Below are 23,443 nucleotides of genomic sequence, written 5' to 3' on the forward strand. Positions count from 1 at the left end.
GGAGAAATCCAGAAAACTTTATCTTTTTCATATTACAAGCTCCACTGGTTACACTAGTTGAGCTTATCATCCCTTTGCTCTAGAATGAGTTGTTTTGTGTTGCTATGAATGTGGCTGTGTTATCCTTATGCCAAAGCTAAGCCGTTTGCTGCAGAAACAAGCAACAGCATGCCTTGTCTTGAGACTTTTAAACCTCTCAAGATTTCAGTGTTCTTTTGCTTCAGCAGTTGAGCTTGAAACTTCCCTTAACTAAATAGCACAGTTAACTGCATGTGCACAACCTCTCTCTTTAAGTGCACAGCTAACAGTGTAAGATTTTCTACTGCACGTGCTTAGTCTTGCATTTTCAGAAATTTATAACTGTTTTAAGACCATCTTTCAAAGTGAGTGAAGCATATTCAAGACTATTCACATCTCAACTTTGAAGTTTCAGATTTCATCTGTTTTGGAGCTATTTGCTTGAGGGAGAAAGCAGTGGTCAGATATTTTTTATTTTTTTTTATTTTTATTTTTTTTAAACAGTGGGAAATCCCTTCAGTTTCTCATGTTGTGGGATATTGTGCTTGGCAAGCCAGGTCAGGAAATGAGTAAGAGTTGCTGAAGGATTGGTCTTTTCTAGTTCTTACAGATCTAGTGTGATGATGAAAAGTGGTGGAAGCCTCACTGTTTAAGAAATGTAAAACCATAGGAAAACTTGACAAAAGTCCTACAAAATATACTGTATGACCCAATATTGTATTGCCTCTTGTAGCATCACTCCCCCTGCACACTCTGCCAATGGTGACAAACATTTGGCCCCTATTTCTGATGTTCCCAGAGGCATGTCCAGACCTTCTTCCATATTGTCCCTTGTCCATCCTGAACAAACATGTGAGGCCACTACCCTCTCCTCCTTTAAATTCCTCATCAAGACCCACTTCCACTGCAATATTTATAAGATAGCAGCCAACTAATAATGGCTAGGCTGTAGACTGTTGGGTACCATTTAAAACTAAACAAAAACATTTTTGGATTGTAAATGTTATCCCTTCCCCCCCATCCTTTGTTTGTCGTTTGTATTTGATTGTGAGCTTCGTGGGGTGAAGACTGTCTTGCTATATATCCCTGATCCTACAAAAACTTACACATGTGCTTAATGTAACGCATGAGTAGTTCTATTGACATCAGTTGGACTGCCCACATGTGCAAAGTTAGTCATTGTAGGATTGGGCCTTCGTTTGTATAATGACTAGCGTATTGTGACTGCTACCTTAATATAAAACAGGATTTTGAAAAAATTTAGAACAGTTGAAAAAGAGGGTTGTTATAGAATTTCATGCTACTATGAACATTTTAGAAATGGTGTTTGTCGTGCAAAATGTAACAATTTTTTTGGGGGGGGGAAAGCAACTGTTAAAATGTTTCCTGGTTCCTAGTGACTGTATAATTATGTTCTCAATGTGGTTAAAACGTGCTTTTAAAAAATCTGGAAAAAACACTTTCAATTCATTATCCGGGAGACAAAGCCGGTTCCTTTAGGACTCCAATGGAACATGGAGGTGGGTAGTTTGCAGGCAAGACAAGAAAGTATTGGAGGCATATCCAGTGTACTGCATGGATCCACTGGACTATCACTATGGGTACTGGGTTGCACTGGCTATGGCCACCTGTGCAGTTGCGCCAAATTCTGCCCCTGAATTGGGAGAAGGATTTTGTCCCCCTTCTTTCGCAGCATGTCTGTCTCTCTCTCTCTCTCTCTTTTTCTCTCTCTCTCTCAAATGTACTTTGGCACACAAAGGCCTTTTTTTATTCTAACTTTGTATATGGCACCATGATTTGGCTTTTTCTGTACATTAAAGTCTCTATCAATAGGTTGTAAAACAAACAAACAAAATAATTTTGTTGTTGTTGTTACAAAAAACACAGACCAAGTAAAACAAATAAAAATTGTGTTCCCAGAAGGTCTTGTATGCTGAGCTACAGATCTTGTCACTTTTACAGCAGAGTATTTTATTTTAATTTAGCTCAGGTAAAGGGTTAAATGAAAAATTTTGTCAACTTCATCATGTCTTATTAGCTGTGCTTTAATAGGCAACAGAACACAATATCCATCACAGGAATTATTGATTAAACAAATTTATTTTATTGTGCGTTAAAATCTGCAGGGATGTTGAGCTATATTCTGTTTCATTCTGTTTTCTTTCCTTTTTGCTTTCTTTCATATCTAGAAAATCTAAGCTTGTCTTCCTTTTTTAATTCACCAAAACTGAATTTAAAAGTTTAACTTTTATTTTATTTTACACCCAGTTCTTTGCTATACATGGTTCACAGCATTGCTTGTCTTATTTATAGACATACCTATAGTACTCATCATTGTTGTATATGATTGTGTTTCCTGTAGTGCTGCAATACTTATAAAATACTATAGTCTGCCATTGTCCTTTACTGTAAGTGAAGATGGTGTATATGATATATGTATGGAATTCTTTAAAGATACCATCACTTAAGGATTCTCAGTTTTGAGTCTTGTTTCTCCAGTGTAAGAGCGAGGGGAACTCCTGTCATGCTAAGGTGAGTAGTGTGATGCCAGAAGACCCACATGGAGCTCTTTAAATGCCTCCACAAGCATTGTTTGGCTACCTTATTTGTTTTACTTGAGACTAATTTCATTCCTGTTTATTTGGTAGCTATTTTATTTTATGAACCAGTCATACCCCTGGTACTAAAGGATATTTAATATGATCCTGGCTAGCCTGATGTAGGGAATTATTGACCAGTTGTATACCTGTGAGCTCAAGCTTCCTACAGAACAGATAACTTTTCCTTGTGTAGGGGACTTCAGCTGGTAAAGAGAGTTAGCTTCATGTCACTGGTACAACCACCAGTGGGAATAAGGATGATATGTTCCCTTTCCCTTTCTCCCACTACTTTTATGTCCCATTCAGTGCAGCTATAGCACTAATGCATTCTCAGTCCTGGTTCCCTATCCCTCCACTATTTTTGTGTCCCTCAGATTGCACCACAGATTTTGGCTTTAATGGCTGACCTGCCTTATACCAGATTATATGAGCATAAAATGGTGCTATAGACTTATATTCGATGTTTTACTAAAATGGTGGGCAAACTCAACCTTATTGAGGCTACTCTGGTATCAATTATTCCCCATGCCCACATGCTCATCCTGGTGAGGTTCCTTTCTATAAACTTAGTGTTGAAAGGTCCTTGCGTTTTTACCTGGACTTTACTAAAAGTGTAAATTCTGTAATTTCTCAAGTACGTTTTGTTCAGGTCATACTGAGCAAAACAGAACCTAGGCAGTCCCTCTTCTGCTATCTCTGAACTATTTACTTTGATGTGTTTTAACTTCCTTTTCCTGTCTCCAAGCAGAATTTACAAATTTACTCTGTTTAAACAGAGAGTAGCTTCTGTAGGGCATGGAGTTAACCCATTACAATTCCAAAAGAAAGAAACACATTACTGTTATGAGTCATGTTGGGTTTTGCTAATGTTTCTTTTTTCAAAGCTATTGCAAATATTTTGGACCTGATTTTCAGTCAGAAAATTCCTTTATTTGTGCAAATATTCATGAACAAATGTATATGCGTGCAAAAACGACTGATTTGCACATCTGGCAAATAGGTCCCTATCTAGCTTTCTTGTGTCCAAATCTCCAATTAATGCATGCATACCCGTGCAAATGCATTACTACTTTCTGTCTGAAAACCTGATCCATTGTGTGACTTAAAATTTTTAAAAATGTATAGTGTCTACATATTTTCCATACTCTGTCAAAGTGCATGAATAGGTATAGTTACCACCTTTACAAGGTGTGTGTGTGTGTGTGTGTGTGTTTAAAAAAAACACAGAGAAAATATTGAAACTAGCTGTGAAGGATGTGATCTCGTGTTGTTTATCAATGCTGATTTAAAAAAAAGATGATGTGCAAAACTGCTTAAAAATAATTGGGGGTGGGGGGGAGAGAGAGATGTCTACCTCTATGTGTAGCAAATAATTGCCCATTCACCCCACTGTTATACATTTGGATGACTGATGATTTGACGAGTAGTGCTTCCATTGCAATACCAGATTACCTATGCTGTCAATAATATAAATAAGAGAAGAATGAGGCAATTTCAACATGGTTTCCTTACTTGGAAAGCTCTTCTGTTTTCATCTGCAAGATCAGGATATGTATGCAAGTATATCTCTTGAGGTGAAACAGTTGTTAAGATGAGATTTATGGAAAGAAGAAATACAGCTAACTAAAGTACTACATGAGATATTTTTCAGTTGGGGGTTCACTTCAGTGTTAAGAACTTATTTTAGTCTGACACAAGCTATGGCTCTTCTTTCCCCCCCTCACTGTCTCAAATGTTGGGTAGTCCTTCAGTTCCAAATGGAGAAAAATGACTATCATGTTCTGCAGAAGATTGGTGCTATAACTGGAAAGTGAAACACTTGTGAACCCAATAAAGAGTATAGATCATTGATAGTCTATAGAATAAGGCTAGATCTGATCCAGGTGGAATACTTTTTTAAAAAGTGTAGTGCATTTTTTCTCTCTTCCATTTGAGTCCTTATATATCCTTATACATAGTACAGTGAAATCTGGCTCAACAATAGATCTTGCACTCCAACAACAATTAGACTATTAGAACTCAAATCAGGCTATTACTATTTGATTAAATTAGTCTGCAAAACATTTTTTAATAGAATGATAAAATCTGAAGTATTTTCATATGAACTGCAAAGAGGCTTGGATCCCACTATTACTGATGCTGAAGGTAGATGCTAACAAGAGAGAAATGGAAAACTAAGAGAAAACAGATGTGTATTTTATGAAGATAGATATGATGTGAATCATTTAAGGAAAGCTTTATTGTTTCTAATCAGCCACATACATAGATTTTTGTTTCAAGAGAAATTCTAAACACCCGTAATAACTTCATGACAATTGGAGCAGTGGTCTGTGCATATTCCTTCTCTGCTGGCAGCAGGACTCTGGGGAGAGCTTCCCGTTGCGGAGAGTCAGTTACACTCACATTGTAAATAATTACTGTAAATCTCATTGCTATATTTTTAAAAACCCAAAATATTTGTGCCTGAAATCTCACACGAGGCGCATCATGTTCAATGCCTCCATAATCCTTTGTCACATTTTAGCATGGAATGAAATTGGGGATAGTTAAAGCTCAAGGGTGTGAGGGAATTCACTGTGGGAAGTGCTCGAGCCCAATAGAGAGTCAACTGCAGCCTACAATGGATTTTGAAGACAGAAGAGGAGAATAAACTAGGGTGTCAGATTCTGGTAGGAGTGAATGTGCTCGGATAATTTTAGCAAGAGGAAGGAATGAAGCCTGGTGACCTGGTCTTTCAGTTTGTGGGGCAAGAGGAGGGAAGGATGCAGGAAAGAAGTACATAGGAACTCATGTCTAGCCTGAATAGGAAACGAGTTGCTGGCTTCGGTCCTGTGAAGGGGATTTCTCCTTTATTGAACCTTTGTAGGCCCTAAGTGTTTTAGAAAATGGACATAGTATTTTCAGAAGAGGCCTCATCCAAAGCATATTGAGGCCAATAGAAATTCTGCTATTTGATTTCAGCTGGTTTTGGATTTGACCCAATAAGAATTGGTTCACCTGTCTCTAGTGATACCCCTTTATTTTGAATTGAGAGATATTAGATTGGTAATGGCTGCAAAGTTTAAACTTGGAGAAGGTGATAAGGAACATGTGAGGGTAGGAAATAAGTGTAGGGAAGGCCACTATCTCTTAGGAGTTTGGAAGAACTCTCTCCCTCCCCCCCTCCCCGGAAAATTGTGGGATACAAGATAACATATAAAGTTATTCAGAGCTCTCTTTTGCTGTTGAAAAGTTAATCTATCATTACTCTAGCTAAGCAAAAGGGTTGGGATAAAGTGGTAATAAACCACATTCAGAGATGTTAGTTTTAATTAAAAATAGTAATTTGATTTACCTTTTTAAATAGTTTTTAATAATAACTTCCTTTTAATATTAGTATATATTTCCAGAATTAAAGTGCATTTTTTTTAGACTTCTCCAATTTCCTCCTCCCTCCCCAGTGTCTGAAGCTGAGATTTCTAAGGAGGCTGATGACATGGAAATGGAAAGAGAGAAGTATGTTGAAGAACTGAGGAAAGCACTAGTATTGGGAGCAGGCCCAGCCAATATGTACAACTTTGATGTTTCTAAAGATGAAGAAAATGTGGAAAGCTGTGATTTCTCATATGAAAAAAATCTGAAAGATGTTTCCGTAAGTATTTCTGTAACATTACATGTTGTAAAAAGTCATATCTGGTGCAATACATATGAAAAAGGGCCTTTTGCTGAACACATCCCTCAGTTTAATAAAATTCTCTTTTTAAAAACATGGCCAGTACTTTGATAAGTTGTAACAAAAACCTTGAGTTAAATAGATACTGTCAATTCCAGTGTGGTCCAAAATATTGAGATTTTGTAAAAATAAGTTTTCACAAAACTTATGAACAACAGAAATGTTTCCAGAACCTTTTAAAATTCCTTTTGGGAAAGGACTGGGGCCTTGAGGTTGATGTGGTGGCCTCTTCCTTCTTGGAAGTCCCATTGGCCGCAATTTGAGTCTTGAGTATGTAACAGCTGTAGCATCAAGCCCCTATTTCGTCAATGTGATTGCTGTTTCCTTTGTGTGTGTTCCTCCAATAACTGGTTCTAAAAGTTTAGTAATTGTATTACAACTGGTGTTGCAGTCTGGTCTTGTACTGAAACAATACATATGCTTTATTTATTTTAACATAAGGAGAGGTCGAGGGTTACATTCCTTTTTCTATGGTACCCACCCCTGTGGTAGTTTGTGTTTGGAACTTATTGCTGTGTCTCAATATTGTAATTACTGTGAAATGGGTATTTATATGTCTTTATTCCCTCTAAAAAGATTGTGTATGTACATCTGCTATATGGTAGAACCTCAGAGTTACGAACACCAGAGTTAAGAACTGACCAGTCAACCACACACCTCATTTGAGACTGGAAGCATGCAATCAGGCGGCAGCAGAGGAGAAAAAAAAGCAAATACTGTACAGTACTATGTTAAATGTAAACTACTAAAAAATAAAAGGAAAGCAGCATTTTTCTTCTGCATAGTAAAGTTTCAAAGCTGTATGAAGTCAATGTTCAGCTGTGAATTTTTGAAAGAACATCCATAACGTTTTGTTCGGAGTTACGAACCTTTCAGAGTTACAAACAACCTCCATTCCCAAGGTGTTCGTAATTTGAAGGTTCTACTGTATATATTGAAATCTATCTCATCATTTCCACCTTTTGGGAGATCAGTTCTTCGGCGTGGAATAAAAGTATTCCATAGTTCTTTAGTTAAATGTATTCCTTTCAGCAAAAGAGAGAAGTTTTGGCATGGCTGTTTTTTATTTTAAAGTATAGGTTCAATTAAAGGAAGTGATGAGTTCCAATAATTACAATGCTACATTGTATTCTTTGTGTAAATCCACTGCTTCTAAAGCTCCCACTCCCCATTATGTAATCCATCATCACCATTTGAGAAAAATCCACTAAATTACTAAGAACAATTATAGGATTACTTTTATTAATTCAGTACAGTTTTACGATTTGATGAGTAGCAAAATCATTACAGAAACATGCCTAAACATTAAGATGGTTTTTTTTTTTTTGGTGCTTGGCTGTCAAATTTGCTTTATTTTCCTAGAGAAGTGTGGTAATGATTGCTTTGTTACACAAACTTGGAAAAAGGAGTTGGTACTTGCATCTTTTTTTCTCTATAAATTATGGTGGGATTTTCTTGGCTTAACTCCCATTGACTTCTGGGGAACCAGAATTAAGCCAATGCTGAGTGCTTTGAAAGCCCTATCCTAAAGCATTAAATAGGGGCAAGATTACTCAGAGTTTTCATTAAATTGAAAATGCTGAAAAGCAGACTTCAGCTAAACCCATCATACTTCAGCTTCAACATACAGGCCAGAAATGTTTATTTTTTCCTTTGTTTTTGGAAGATGTGACTACACATAGAGTATTACTTTAGCACAAATTAAAAACAACCGTGTTAGTCATCTCACTTGTATGTCTTATGTACGAATGTGAGTTACCAGACAAAATACAGTCTTTAAGAGGTATAAAATGGGTACCTAGGTACACAAGTACCTAGTTTGCTCATGAAAATACAAGTTCTGGTCATGCCTGCATGTCTAACATACCTTGCCTATTCTATCTACGTTGAAGGTGCAGCCTTTCTGCAAGTAGTGTAAATACTATTGTAAACGGGGTTCAGATGCTTTTACCATTGTTTCATGAAAACTTGCTCAGAGCTTGGATATATATTTTTCTGACATCAATATGGGCACAAAGAGGAAGAGTGACAAATTGGTTAAAACAGCAGTTAATTAAGGCACTAATATTATTGTTAGTGTTTTACTTTTCTGCTTTCATTCTTTCATGCTGTGTGTTGCTTGTGACCATAGAGAGATGACTTTTTTTTTTTTATACAGCAAGCAATAGAGGCATGATGGTGCTCATCAGAATGGAGTGCTTTTCTAAGAATGCTTTTTTAATGATCAACATTCACTTTTTTTATTTAAACATTCCTTCATTACTTAGAAAAATCCATGCTTTTAAATTTTTGTGTGTATTTCTGATTATTGGAGTGTCTCCATTGACTTCCTTCAGGAATAGAAGGGGTGGCCCTAGACTAGCTGCCAGCAACTGGCGCCCTAGGTGAACCATTCAGTCGAAGCCCCCCACCCCCAAACCCCAAGGGCAGAGCTAGGCTGAGGTTTTTGGTAAACTGGGAAACATTTTGACCCTTTTTTCCTTTTAATGTTTTTTTAAGCATTTTTTTTTAAACAGAGGCTTAATTATTCAGTTTGTCTATCTGTCCAACCAATGTTTCTGAAATCAGATAAAATACAGACACCAAATTTTCAGAATAGATTTGAACACGACAGCTAGATGATATCTCAGTCCGATTCCAAATAAAAATGTATTAAAAATGTTAATTATTTTTATTATTCCAAATCCAAAATCATCCATTATGCTATCCTACTTTAACTGCCATTACCACCACATCCAATTTAGAAAGAAATAAGAAAACTCTTCAATGAACTTTAACCTATATTTACAAAACACTCAGAATAAAAAACTCTCTGTGCTCTTAAAACATGATTTTTCTTGTTTTAAGTTTGGAAAATTCAGTCACTACTTCTTTTAGATCCAGTTTTCCAGCTATTTCGTGCTCTATTGACATTGTGGCAAGTTCAAGTCTCTCTTGAACCATTGTTGAACACAGATATGTTTTTATCAATTTTAACTTTGAGAAGCTACGTTCCCCATTAGCTACGGAAACTGGCAAAATTAAGAACGCGTAGAGCTATAAAAATCTTTGGAAAACTGTGGGTTTATTTTCACAAACAAACGTCAGTACTTTTTCAGGAGTGGAATGTTTCTTAAGTCGTCTTGAAAAAGCCTGAAGCTCTCTACACAAATCTGTAGTATCCGTGTCTTTTGAATTTTCATGAGTCAATGCTGACTCCAGTTTTATACAAAATTTTCTTATCTGTTTTGCTCTTTTCTTTTGCAAGCTGTGGATATCATATAGAAAGCCAAATACTTACTCTAGCTGCTGCATCTAATGAAATCTTTTGTCAACTGAGTGAATAGCAGTATCAAGGACTGCGAAGTAGAAATTCATTTTGAACCTTTTGTTTTGGATTTTGAATGGGTGTGTCTCATCCTTCATATGAAAACTGCTGTTTCTTTTGCCAAATGCAAACTGGCTCTGGTTCAAATTCTGTTGGAAAGTCTATTTCTTCAGCAAGCTTGAGAGAATCTACCAGTGTTCGTTCAAACCCTTCATCATTTCTGAATTCCTCCAGAATATTTTGAATGAGTGAAGTCACAAATTTGAACTTGGAAAGGCCATTTGCAAGAGCTTCTGCATCTGAACGTGCAGTATTGCCAGATGATCCAGTAAAGGTGGTATCAGAAATTTCAATTAGGGCATCATAAATGTTTCCAAGTTCATAGTGAAGAGGCTTCAAAGCATCAGTGTGACTCTCCCATCTTGTCTGACTAAGTGGTTTCACAGTTAGAGAATTCACATGGTGAGTCAGAATCTCCCAACGGCGTGTTGAGCCTGAGAAAAACACATAAACACGTTGCACCAGGTCAAAGAAACTGCTTGCCTCCAAACAGCATCTAGCAGCATCATTGACAACGAAATTCAGAGAATGAGCACTGCAAGGAATGAAAAAGGCCCTAGGATTGATTTCCATCATTCTCCTTTGCACACCATTGTCTTTACCCTTCATATTACTCCCATTATCATAGCTTTGGCCATGTACGTTTTCAACAGATAATGACATTGTTTCAAGCTCTTGTAGAATAGTTTCAGTCATAAATGCTCCAGTCATCTCCTTCAGTGGTACAACCCCCAAAAATGTTCCTTTATGAGCACTTCAACATTATCTTCATCTGCAGACTTTTCTATATCCATAAAACGAATGATCATTGTCATTTATTCAACATGATTCACATCTGGTGTACAGTCCAGTATTATTGAAAAGTATTTTGCAGAATGGACAGCTTCTACAATTTTCTTTCTAATGGCATTTGCTAGGATTTGAATCAGTTCATTCTGCATATTTTTTCCTAAGTAATGAACCTGTCTTTCATGATCAGTTATTTTACGTAGATGCTCCTTCATGACTGGATCAAACAAAGCTAGGTATTCAACAAATTTTAAAAAGTTTCCATTACCTGGGGTATATAATTTTTCATTTCTACCGTGGCCGCCGAATGCTAAATTTTGCCCACCGAGAATTCTCACTAAAGCAATCTGAAGCTGTAATATTTGTTGCCAATGTTCTTCTTTTTCCTTGATATCACATACATTTTCTTCATCGATAGTTTTTCCTTTTTTCAATCATAATTCAAGTTCTTTCCAATTTTGAAAACATTCCAAATGTTCTGTACTACTTTCATGTGAAGAGAGAATTGAAGATATGTTTTTTCCAATCCTTCTAACCGTTTTCAGTAAGTGATATACAAATTGCTTGATCTCTAAACAACTTGCAGCAAAAACAAAACACCGAGTCCTTCGACCCTGAATATTGTAACCAGTTTCAATGAATTTCTTCTGCATTAATGAGTTTCCTCTTGTAATGCTGAGCAGAGAATTTTTTTTTATTTCCATCCTTAGGGAAGGGAAATTCATGAACTTGTTCGGGTCCATGTTCCATGAGAATTTGCCGCACACTGTCATCACTTCTGGGCCATGAAGCTGGGTCCCCATACTGTAACTTGTTTGTAACTTCCTCATCCTTTCTTCCTTCTACTTCATTTACTTCAATTTCTGCATGTGTCTCTGAAGGTGAATAAATTTTCTCCACTTCCATATCAGTCTGATTTTGTGAGCTGCCTTCATCTAGAAGTAAGTTTCCATCATCTTGAGTTTCCAAACTGCTTTTTTTGTGGATGTGAGCTACCCAAAACTCAAAGTAATATACCTTCATTTTTATGTTACAAACTACTTCCATGCAGATGTGAGCTAGCCTCCTCTGCAAGTAAATTTCCTTCATCTGGATGCTGTAAACTGCTTCCATCTTTATTTGGATTAAAAAGAAGATATTTCAGGAAGGATCCCTGCTGTTTTGTTTGGTCCTTTTCCTTTTTAGCCTTTCGTTTACGAAACTCCGCTCCTGAGGGTTTTCTTTTTCCTCTTTCTGCCATGGGGCATTTGAATATTGTTATGTACTGTGCTCCCGACTGCAAACATTATAGCGTTAAGGGTGGCTGACACACCACATAGTTGGCGATTTTAAACCACATTGCAGCCAGGGCCGGCTCCAGGGTTTTTGCCGCCCCAAGCGGCAAAGGAAGGAAAAAAAAAAAAAAAAAGCTGCAATCGCAATCGGCGGCAGCTCCATCGCACCGCTTTCTTCTTCTGCGGCAATTCGGCGGCAGGTCCTTCCCTCCTAGAGGGACAGGGACCCTCCACCGAATTGCCGCCGAAGAGTCCGACGTGCCGCCCCTTCCCCTTGGCCGCCCCAAGCACCTGCTTGCTCAGCTGGTGCCTGGAGCTGGCCCTGATTGCAGCCATCCCAACATGTCTTTTCACTGCTTAAAGGTTCAATGATTAGTAGCATACACTCATTTACCTATTAAAACAGTTAGTTACAGCATTTACATGGAAACAAAATGACCTTTTTCGACATTATAACCCAACACCGGTTGTTTGGAAAGTAATCCCCTTCCTCATGGTTACCCGCGTGGAGTGTGACGTCATCACTTTTATAGTCTATTAAGCGTTAACACTGTTACTTTTCTTTTATGGACCTTATTTATAACAGGTAAACCAGTTATTACAAAGAAAAGTTCATAATTATACAGCCCGATAATAACGCTAAGGTTTAATAACGCTTAAAGATACTCACATTTTGGATTTATAATGCTGAAAGACTTCATTCTTGGGCACCAAGAAACATAAGTTTTCACAGTATTCACTCGATTCTTAACTATCTATCTGTGATGTGTGTTAAAATGACTGTTTGACTTGTATCAACTCACGATATCTCCACTCTACATGAATTTCTGGCTATGCAACCTTGATGTATATTCGAGTTAGGTGTCACTAGCATTGCAGCTCTTGCCGCTGGTGGATGTGTTTCATAGTGGCTGAGTTATTGCTTATCAAAATCGCGGAGTGGGTCATCTTGACCCTATGTCACAAATTGAAGAAAAATTTCACTAAAATTTATTTTTGCAGTAAATAAAACATTTTACATATTAATAAATTCTCAGAAATGTAGAGAAATTAATTATAATTCATATTCCCTCTGTATGCACATGGGAATTGAAATAATGACATCTTTGTTATTTTATTTGTATTTTTTTCCTCTCTTTAATTTTTTAATTTGATTTTTTTTTCCTTGAATTTGGTGCCCCCTTTAACTTGGCACCCTAGGTGACCGCCTGATTCGCTTATATGGAATAGAATGACATTTTTGAATTAATAGTAGATGATGATAGTACGCTGATTGCTTTCTAATTGCTGTTATTTTGCTTTATTGACCTAAGTGCTTACCCATACAGGGAAATTGGCCAGCAGAACTATAGAGGTATAATTGTATTGCTATAGCTATGTCAGTATAACTACCCTGTGGACATCCTTGTGTAGAATTTAAGTGGCTTTTTGTTACGTCTTATTAACCTATTTTTTTCTGTGTAATATTATTTATTTGTATTACTGTAGCACCTAGGAGCACTAGTCATTGACCCCACTGTGCTAAGTGCTGTACAACCACATCCCTTCCCCAAAGAGCTTGCAGTCTAAATCGAAAAGCCCTTAAGCCTCAATTCTGTAAACATTTATGCACTCGACTAACATTATGTACATGAGAAGTCTCATTGCATACAGAATTGGGTCCTTAATGAACTGTCTTAATTAACATAAATAGTATAAGCCACTCACTTGGGTCTTGTTCACCCCTCCCCCCCACACACACCCATAAGGGACAGGGCAAACACACTTTTGATGGCAAAAGAACTGAATGTTGACTTTTAAGAATTAAAATGATGCAGGTGTATTTTCTAAAATTGTTGAACATATTCTGACTGCTTTTACTGTAAATTAAATGTTAGCTTCAGTACCAACACCATTTGGTTTCTAGTTGTTAGGGGGTGGTTTCTGTTTGTGACTATTCATGCTATTACTTGTTTTCAAGAGTTTCTGTGGTGTTCTGTTTGAAAGTTTGTACATTTGGTGCCCAATGCTGTGCCCAGTGACATCAGTGGGAGTGTTATTGACTTCTGTGAGAATAGCATAATGCAACTAGAGCAGAAAGAATGCATTCTCATGTACTATTGGAGTGGTGGTGAAGAGTAGTGATTTAATAAAAAACCAAACTTGAAAGCATGTGGATTCTATAGCCACAAGCAAAATTGAGATTCCTAGGAGTGTGTTCTGAAGTATTTTAATGGCAATATTTACCTTTTTGAATCTTGTTAAGGAAACCCTGGTTAATATAATTAACTAAAATGTATCATATGCCAAAGAATGACTGGTGTAGAATGGTCCAGTGATGTACATGCAGAAATAATGGGATGAACTTAAGAAAAGGAAAATAGAGGCTCATTATTAGTAAACATTTTCTAATGGTGAAATCTGTTTGATTGTGGAAGCGTGTGTTTTGCCGAGGGAGATGGTAGTAACCCCATTGCTTGAGTCATATAAACAGTAAAACAGGACCCGACAAAGCAATTGAAAATACACTGGAGTGAACAATCATGCACTGGTAGTGGGGTACACTAGCTGACCTAATGGGTGTTTTCCATTTCAAAAGTCTGATTCTCTGGTTGCCTCTATAGAACATCTGTGACATAAAAGTCCTCTAGATAGCAGTGCATTGATTATCCTAAAATTTTCTAGGGAAATAATATCCACACCCTAAAACCCCACATAGAAGTCTGGAAAGTGGTAGAAAGGTTAATATAGGTTTTGCAAGTCACCGCATGAAAATAGGATTGCCCTTTCCTTTTAGATGCCCTAGGTTGTTTGTTCGGGGCTTAGGTTGCCTTTTGGTGTCTAGATGGAATGTTTGACAGTGGTAAATCTGACAGATGAGTCTCCACGTCTACAAAAAAAAAAAAAAAAATCAGTCAGAATTGTAAACATCCTCTGGCTAAGGGGAAGTTAAAAACAAGCTGTTTTAGATCAGCTTGGTTTGCATTTTTTAACTGATAGAGAAGAATAATCCCACCTGGTCCTTGATTTGTGTATGGGAATAAACTTTAAATAAATTCAAATAAATTTAAATAAATCTGGACAGAGATTAATTTTTAAAACAATTTGTCAGAAGATCATTAGAAATGTTATACTTTTGAGCCTATATTTTATCTTTTTATACCAAATCACTAAGAGTTCAACGACACTATTTAGGTACAGCTCTCCCTTGAAGACTGTGAGGGAGCCAACTCAACCCAGGGGAGTGCAGGAAGGCATTCTGCTCCCAGATATGTAGACAGTAAACCCAGTGTGACAATACTGCAGGCAACGTGGAGGGATTGTGGGGGTGGGTTTGCCTTGACCCTGCCTCTTCATTGTAAGGTAGTAGGTTTTCCTAGTAGGGGCTGTGCCACTTATATCCTAAATTTTTATATGCGGGGGGAAGAGCTTCCAGTTGTCCCAAATATTTCATTTCTGAGTCTTAGGAAATACTTCTATTATAGATGCATTCATGTTACAATTTCATAGTAGCATATGATTGAAAGCAGTTTTCTAAATAAGGAATATAATTTATTTAGACACAAGGAAAAACCGTAAAAGGTCTGTCTTACAGAACTATTACTGTTTTCTTTGTTGTTGGTCTTTTGAAACAGTGATCAAAGAAGATATTTGTCCCAAAATACTGGAAATATTTGTCTTAGCTGCATCTAAGCCTGATAATTGTGCCAGTTAATTTAAATTATACAATATATTTTCTTTATGACAGGTGGCTTTGCTACAGGGTATTAAACACACTGTCCTTAGGAGCTGTTTTTAGGGTGGTAAGGGCAAAGGAGACTGTTAAGAGTCACATTAAAATAACAATAGGTTTGGTATACAGTGGGACTTGTGTGTCAAGCCAGCTGCAATGCAAAATGGGCCACACACACAGAGCTCAGTAAGGAGCCATTGAGACTTGGCCAGCTAAACTGCTGCCACCTAAACAAACATCATCACAGAGTCAGTGATTTAGTGCTTGATCTAAGTAGGTGACCACTTGCAAGTAAATCTTTCCAAGTACTTTAGCTAGTAACTCCACATATGATAAATAATGGAATTCCTGCAAGATTCTCTTTTTTGAAATTGGCAATTAAATTGATTAAATAGTCTTTGATAAACAACACTGGGGGGCTAGCAAACTTTTTCACATTAATGTGGCAGGTATTAGATTTGTTCCTTGCTTATTAGGAAAATTAGTAAATAGGCAAGATGTTAGCCTAAGAAGTTCCAGCACTAGGTACAAAACTCCATTACTAATTGGGCTGATGAAAGAAATGCTATTATTTGTTTCTCTAGTTTTCCATGGCAACATTTCTACAGTGGGTTCTAAAATATCGTGCAGGGAATCTGAGATCATTGTAATTTCATTATGGTTGAAGTACCTTGACATATGTGCATTAAATATAACTTCTTATAATGCGAGTGAATTAAGCAGAATTGGAATAGTTCTAAAACTTTCCCAAATGTTGAAGTCCTGATCCAAGGTTTGAATAGGTGCTTAGCTCTAATGGTTGAAGATGCATTGTTTGGGTAACAAAGGTCATTCAGAGTTCAGATAGTTTCCCAGGCAATTTAACTAATTACTCAATTAAAAATGGAAAGGGAAAAGAAGAAATATTGCACAAAGACAAGATGATGAACTGGTAAGTCAGTGTAAAGGTAATTTACTTTATATTACTCTTAAATACATCCTTCTGAGTATAAGAGAACTTATCTGAATGATTTTTTCTAAGACATCTGGGTCTAGGAATATTTTACTACTGTACTATGCCTGAGACAAACGTAGACGGTGCTTGCTGGTTGAAAGACTTCTGTGCAGTACAGGGTTCTTCCCTGCCCCCTCCGCTCCCCAACACTTACTTTATGAAGTTTAACGTATTCCTGCATGATGTGAATATAAAGGTAAGTCATCTTTCCAGACCTGAATCATAAAAGCTTTATTTTGGTTCGGTTTTGAAGTTTTAAGATTCCCTTTTCTGTATTTGAAGGCACACAAAAAAAACACAAAATTTCTTATTTCACAGAGGGTGACATTTTCTTTTTTTAACTGTTGTCATGTAATCTGTTTTGTTTTTGCTTTCATGAAGGAGATTTTAAATACCAATAAAATAAGCTTTTGAAAAAGGTGAGGCTGCAGGGAAAACCATTCTATAAAAGGTTGGCATTAATAAATTCTCCTCCATCCTCTCCCTACTTGTCATGGCTGCTGCGCTACAGTGGAAAAAAAAATTCTCAACACTGATTACACCTGATATGCTCAAACTGTACAATAGTTTCAGTGACTGTAATTTCTGGATAATTCTTTCCATCAATGTCAAATGGTTCTATTATTAGAAAAGCATAGCACTTTTAAATATACATTAAGAACAGTAAAATATATAAAACTCTCAAATCAGCATTATCTCCTGCCTGTGGTCCTTTCCTCACTGGTAACATTAATTGTATTGTCTGTGAGTTTATTATTATTTTATTATTTATTTTTATTTATTATTGCATTTCAGATTTTCCCATTTTGGAATACATGGTGTGCATTTCTTTGTATAGAAATCAAGGTTTACTTTTACTTGTATTGCTGAGTTAGAATCACTTTCCTTTGAAGAGGCAAAACTTTAAATCATTGTCTATTGACAAGTCTTGGTTTCCCTAGAAAAATATTGGAGACAGATGATGTTCTGCAAAAGAGATTACTCAGTGAGTTGTGTGGTATGTTTTTTTTTAATTCTACCACAAAAATCTATTCCCATATTCTTCATAAGGAAGCATAACAGTCTAAACTTGCAGAACAGCAAGTATCTTATCTACGTTTCTCTTCTGCAAGAATTTGTCTTCTCACAGCTCTAGGGAAGGTAATTATGTGTTCCTACCTCAGTAGATGCAAGAACCCCCTAAAGCTCAAAATAATGTGCTGCTAACTTTTGCTTTCACTAAAGTAAAGTCTGTAGTAGTTTTAAATTCTCAGTTGACATGTTTTAGCTCTCTAAAAGTTTTATGAATTAATTTTTTTTTTTTTAGGTTAATGCAATTTGTGACAGTTATGCTATACTTGTATACTTGAAAATTTCGTGAGATATTGTAGGGTTTGACATTTAAAAGAAAACTTGCCTATCCTCATGGCATGTAATTTTAAAAGTAATTATAAAATACATGACTTGCATACCCAATTATTGTTGTGCATATTTTGTGTAACTTAGTAAAAATATTTTTATATTTTGAATAACTCTGATATACCTTTGCTTAAAAAATGAAAAAAAAATTCTTTTGGATTTCATTTTAAAGGTCTTGCACGCTTAACAGACAGATGTTTAGTGACAACAGCATTATTCAGTTCTCTGCATTTTTGGAATATCAAGCTTCTACATTGCTTAAATAACAATAAATGAGATAATGTAAAATAATGCCCCTACCAGAACATTAACATGCCATGTTGTACATATTTCTATTTCTGTTTTTCTCTATAGAAATGTTATTGAAGAGATTTCTGTTTATAATTAGATAAATAGATGGCATGTTTAAAAAGATAAACAGGGATAGAAATATGTGCAACATGGCCAAGTTAATGTTGTCGTAGAACCCTTACTTCTAAAATAATAGAAGTGAGGGAGTTAGGATTGTTTTGTATAAATAAATCTTGTGTAACTTGAATGAGGCGAAGGGTGAGGATTGGGTGAGATGCCATAATGGCAGCAGGAGGGACAGACCACGATGGATTGGCCCTCCACAGTGGAAACTGGCTCTGGGGACATGGAATGTCACTTCTCTGCCTCCTTCCCCTCCAGCATTGGTGGAAGAAGTGGAGAGGTACCGACTAGATATAGTTGGCCTCCCCTCCACAGATAGCATTGGTTCTGGAAACAAACTTCTCGAATTAATGTGGTTTCTTTCCTACACAAGAGTGGCCCCGTGTGAGAGGCCCTGGGCGGGTGTGGAGATACTAGCAAGCGTCTGGCTCGGGGCTGAGCAGTTGGAGTTTGTTTGGTAGATGAGTGTGTTGCCTCAGTGAGACTTTGGGTCTCAGAGAGGTAAACCCCGAATGTTGTTTGTGCCTATGCATCTAATAGCAGTTCAGAGTATTGGCCTTTCTAGAGACGGTGGGATCAGTGCTCAATAGAGTGCCACTTACTGACTCTGTAGTTCTACTGGGGAACTCCAATGCTCATATGAGGAATGATGGAGATACCTGGAGGGGAATGATTGAGAGGAATGGCCTCCCTGGTTTGGATTGTAAAAGTGAATTATTATTGAACTTGTATGCTAGTCATTGATTGTCCATAATGAATACCATGTTCAAACACAAGGTTACTCATAAATGTACTTGGTACCAGAGCACCTTGAGCTGAAGATTGATGATTGACTTCATAGTTGTGTCATCAGACCTAAGGCCATATGTTCTGGACATTTGAGTTAAGAGAGTTGCCGAGCTGGCAGTCGATTACCACTTAGTGGTGTGTTGGTTCCAACGTACAGGACGCCGGCCAGATAGATATGGGAGGCCCAAACAATCAATGTGAGTCACCCAGAAACCCTGTGCGGAAAGACTTAAATTCCCATCTCTAGAAGAACTTCTCCTGCATTCTGGGTGAGGTCTTGGACATTGAGTGTGAGTGGACTATGTTCAGGGCCTCAATTGTTGAGATAGCCATGAAAAGCTATGGCCTGAAGGCAGTTGGTGCCTGTCATGGTGGCAACCCTAGGACCCGCTGGTAGACTCCAGTGGTGAGAGAAGCTGTCAAGTTGAAGAAGGAGGCCTTCCAAGAAATACTCGCTAACTGGACTCCTGATATGGCTGAGAGGTATCAGCTGGCTAAGAGGGCTGTGGCGGTTGTTGAAGCAAAAGCCCAGGCTTCGGAGCAATTTGGAGAGACCATGGAGAATAACTACCATATGACCTCAAAGGTGTTCTGGCAAACCATTCACTGCCTTAGGAGGGGTCAGCGTCACATTGCCCAGGCTGTATTCAGTAAGGGTGGTGAAACGCTTACCTCAACTGAGGAGATCGTTGAGAGGTGGAAGGAACATTTTGAGCAACTCTTCAACTCCGACTCCAACTCTTCAACCCTGTTTCAGGAGGCAGCGCCGGAAACCTACAGTGAGATTGGATCTATTTCTGATGCTGAGGTCAAGATGGCGGTAAAGTACTTTCATAGTGGTAAGGCAGCAGGGATGGACGAGGCATTGGACTGTGTTGGGGTGTCATGGTTAATGTGCCTTTTCAATGTTGCATGGAAGGCAGATGCAGTACCTCTGGGTGGTGGTCCCAGTCTTTCAGAAAGGAGACCAGAGGTGGTGTTCCAACTATAAGGGGATCATGCTCCTCAGCCTTCCTGGCAAAGGTGCTGAAGAGGAGGTTATACCCATTAGTTGAACCTTGGATTTAGGAAAAAACAATGCAGGATTCCATCCCAGCCATGCTCTCTCGCAGATACTCGAGGGGTCGTGGGAGTTTGTAGATTTGGAGGAGGCATATGACCATGTTCCCCGAGATGTCTTGTGGGAAGCGCTGTGGAGCATGAGGTGCCAGTGCTGCTTTTGCGTGCCATCCAGTTCCTCTATTCTCGGAGTGAGAGTTGTGTTCGTACTCTTGGCATTAAGTCGAGTTCGTTCAAAATCTTATTCCCACTTCTGTTCATGATTTTCATAGAGAGGATACCAAGGCGCAGCTGAGCTGTGGAGTCCATCTGGTACGTGGATTCGGAGTGGCATCTCTGCTGTTTGTTTGCAGATGATGTTCTTCTTGCTTCTTCAGACTGCAATCTCCGATGCATGTTTGAATGTTTCACTGTTGAGTGTGAAGCATCTGGGATGAGAATCAGCACATTGAAATCAGAGGTCCTGGTCCTCTCCTGGAAGAAAGTGGATTGCTGTCTCCAGGTGATGAGGGAGCAGCTGCCCCTAGTGGAAGAGTTCAAGTATCTAGGGGTCTTGTTCCCGAGTGATGGCTAGCGGGAACATGAGATCAACTGGCGAATTGGTGAGGTGGTGGCAGTGATGTTGGCACTGTACCGATCCATGGTGGTAAAGCAGGAGCTAAGTTCTCGGATGAAGCTCTCTGTGTACATGTCACTCTACTTCCCCATCCTCCCCTATGGTCATGAACTTGGGGTAAGATCACAGGTACAAGTGGCTGAAATGAGGTTTTTGTGGTCAGTAGAAGGAAGTATAAAGTAATATTGTTGATATACGCCTAATCACAATGAAGGATATGCTCCCTAAACATTAGGGGCAGTGGACAGAGCATCTCAGTGAAATCAGTCTAAAGATCTGATGTTGAAAGATGAGCTTTAATCTGAAAAGTGGGGGTGGGGTGGGGGAGGAGGAGACAAGGAATTGCAGTTCTCCTAGACTTTAAGGTCAGAAGGGACCATTGTGATCATGTAGTCTGACCTTCTGCACATTGCAGGCCACAGAATCTCACCCACCCACTACTGAAATAAACTCCTAACCTCTAGCTGAATTATCGAAGTCCTCAAATCATGGTTAAAAGACTTCAAGTTACCAATTCACCATGTACACTACTTTAAACTTGCAAGTGCTGTATGCTGCCAATCTGAGCTGGGGGAAAATTCTTTCCCGACCCCAAATACGGTGATCAGTTAGACCCTGGGCAAGACCCACCAGGCAGATACTGGGGAAAGAATTATCTGTAGTAACTCAGAGCACTCCCCTTCTAGTGTCTTGTCTCCGGCCATTGGGAATTTTTGCTACTGGCAGTCGCAGATGGATCACATGCCATTGTAGGCAGTCCAATCATACCATCCCCTCCTTCCATAAATTTATCAAGCTCAGTCTTGAAGCCAGTTACGTTTTTTGCCCCCACTGTTCCCCTTGGAAGGCTGTGGCAGAACTTCACTCCTCTGATGGTTAGAACCTCTAAATAACTCATTGACTCTAAATGAAATTTTCAGAAAAATGTCAAAACTTGTATCTACACCATATCAAGAAACAGTAGTTGAAGATGTCTAACTATTGAAAAATTAATGAAATAACTAAGAGCTAGAAAAACAGAGAAAAATATACCATACTTGTTTAATGTTCAGTCTGTAGCTCAAGGCCTACTAGAGAGAATGTGTTTATAATTTATAACTTTTTTTTAAAAATCAGGGGTTCAAAATAAATGTTTAATAAGGTTATAGACTGGTCAATAAGAACAGTAAAGCTGTACAATATATTTCAAAATTAAATTAGGATTGTCTTTAATTATTAAAATGTTGATTTGAAACAGTTGAGAAAACAAGGTGACAAATACAGACTTTGAGCAGTCTTCATTAGTTGCTATATAGGGAATGAAACTACTAGCTTTGTAGATAACTGTCAATTGTTTAGTTCATTATTTGCATTGGAGTAGTACTTAGAAGCCCCATCTGGGAATTAGTGCCATTCACACTCCCCGCACACAATGAAAAAACAGTCTCTTCCTCAAATAGCTTACAATCACGAAGTCCCCTATCCTGCAAAAATTTATTTATGTGCCAATTCTGTATTGACTTCATGTGTAAAGTAAAGCAGGTACATAAGTCTTTGTGAATTGGCAGCTTTAGGTGGCCTGTATACACCAGAAAATGTAACTGTGTCTGACATATACAGTGGCCTTGATATACCAGAAAATTTTTACTCTGCCTGACATTTTCACAGTAGCATATAATACTAAAAAATGTTACGTGTGTTTGTAGGTTCAATTCTACTTCCAATGATGTCAGAGGCAAAATTCTGTGACTTCAGTGGGAGCAGGTCCAAAGATTGTAGAAATTATTTGTATACAGTATTGTGGAAGTTCATAAATATTATGTGATCATTATAGGTGGCACAGGTAGTGATGTCTGTAGTGAAGGTTCCCATTATAAGACCTAGTTTTCAGTTGATTATTACTTTCACAAACTTTAACCGTTCAGGCTAAAATTTTCCATGCTGGGTGTCTGCTTCAGACTAGTTTTATTTATTTATTTATATTTTAATGTTTCTGTCTAAATGTTTCATTCATTTCTGAGAATGATATTAGGGTAAACTAAGTTGTTTTGCCAATGTTAACAAATTGGGTGTATGACTATTCTTTACAAGTTTTAGAGACTCCATGCGTTGGAGCAGAGGCTTGAAATTTTGCAGGGGGTAACAATGATGATATTTTCTTATTCCCATGAAAGAAATTTCCCAAATTTGGCCAAGTTATAAACCTTTGTGAAAATCTCGGTTCATACGTGTTTGGTAGATTTGGTAGTCTTGCAATTTAATTCTTTGAAGATTCCATCTGCACTGAGCATACACCAACTAGTCACAGCTCCTACATTTAGACTAGGCCCAGATTGTGCATGTACTGTCTCCAGAGAGTGACTGAGCATATGCCATTCTGGGGCTGCTGGGGCCGAGTAGGACTTTCCCTGAAAATTCTGCTCTGGACCACTGTGGTGCTGGGCACCAGGACTGAAAGCAGGAAATCTTAAATCTGGCATTTCTTAACTTTTGAGTGCTTGATTTTGCAACGTTAATGTTTTTAATATATATTTTCATGTAATAGGATATAAAAGTTGTACCATATATATGCACAAAGTGCAGACTTAAGGGCATGGATGCAATATATATTTGAATATTTTATGACTAGAGAGATTGACCATGCATCCTTAATTTTCTATTAATATAGAAATAGATTGTGCCACCCTTACTTACCAAATAGGATCAAAATCAATAAGTAGTC

The 23,443-nt window shown here is 37.8% G+C and overlaps 1 protein-coding gene across 2 annotated transcripts in view; it reads left to right on the top strand.

The window, feature by feature from the left end:
• The window catches only part of XRCC4 (X-ray repair cross complementing 4), a 283,894-nt gene that overhangs the window by 40,681 nt on the left and 219,770 nt on the right, over positions 1–23,443 (top strand). For both annotated transcript variants that reach the window (XM_034773169.1, XM_034773170.1), the window contains exon 3: positions 6,059–6,249. In XM_034773169.1, coding sequence (XP_034629060.1) covers positions 6,059–6,249 — 191 coding nt within the window. The remainder of the gene's footprint in view (positions 1–6,058; positions 6,250–23,443) is intronic.

Source organism: Trachemys scripta, chromosome 6 (assembly GCF_013100865.1).
Source record: "Trachemys scripta elegans isolate TJP31775 chromosome 6, CAS_Tse_1.0, whole genome shotgun sequence".
NCBI classification, from domain to species: Eukaryota; Metazoa; Chordata; order Testudines; family Emydidae; genus Trachemys; species Trachemys scripta.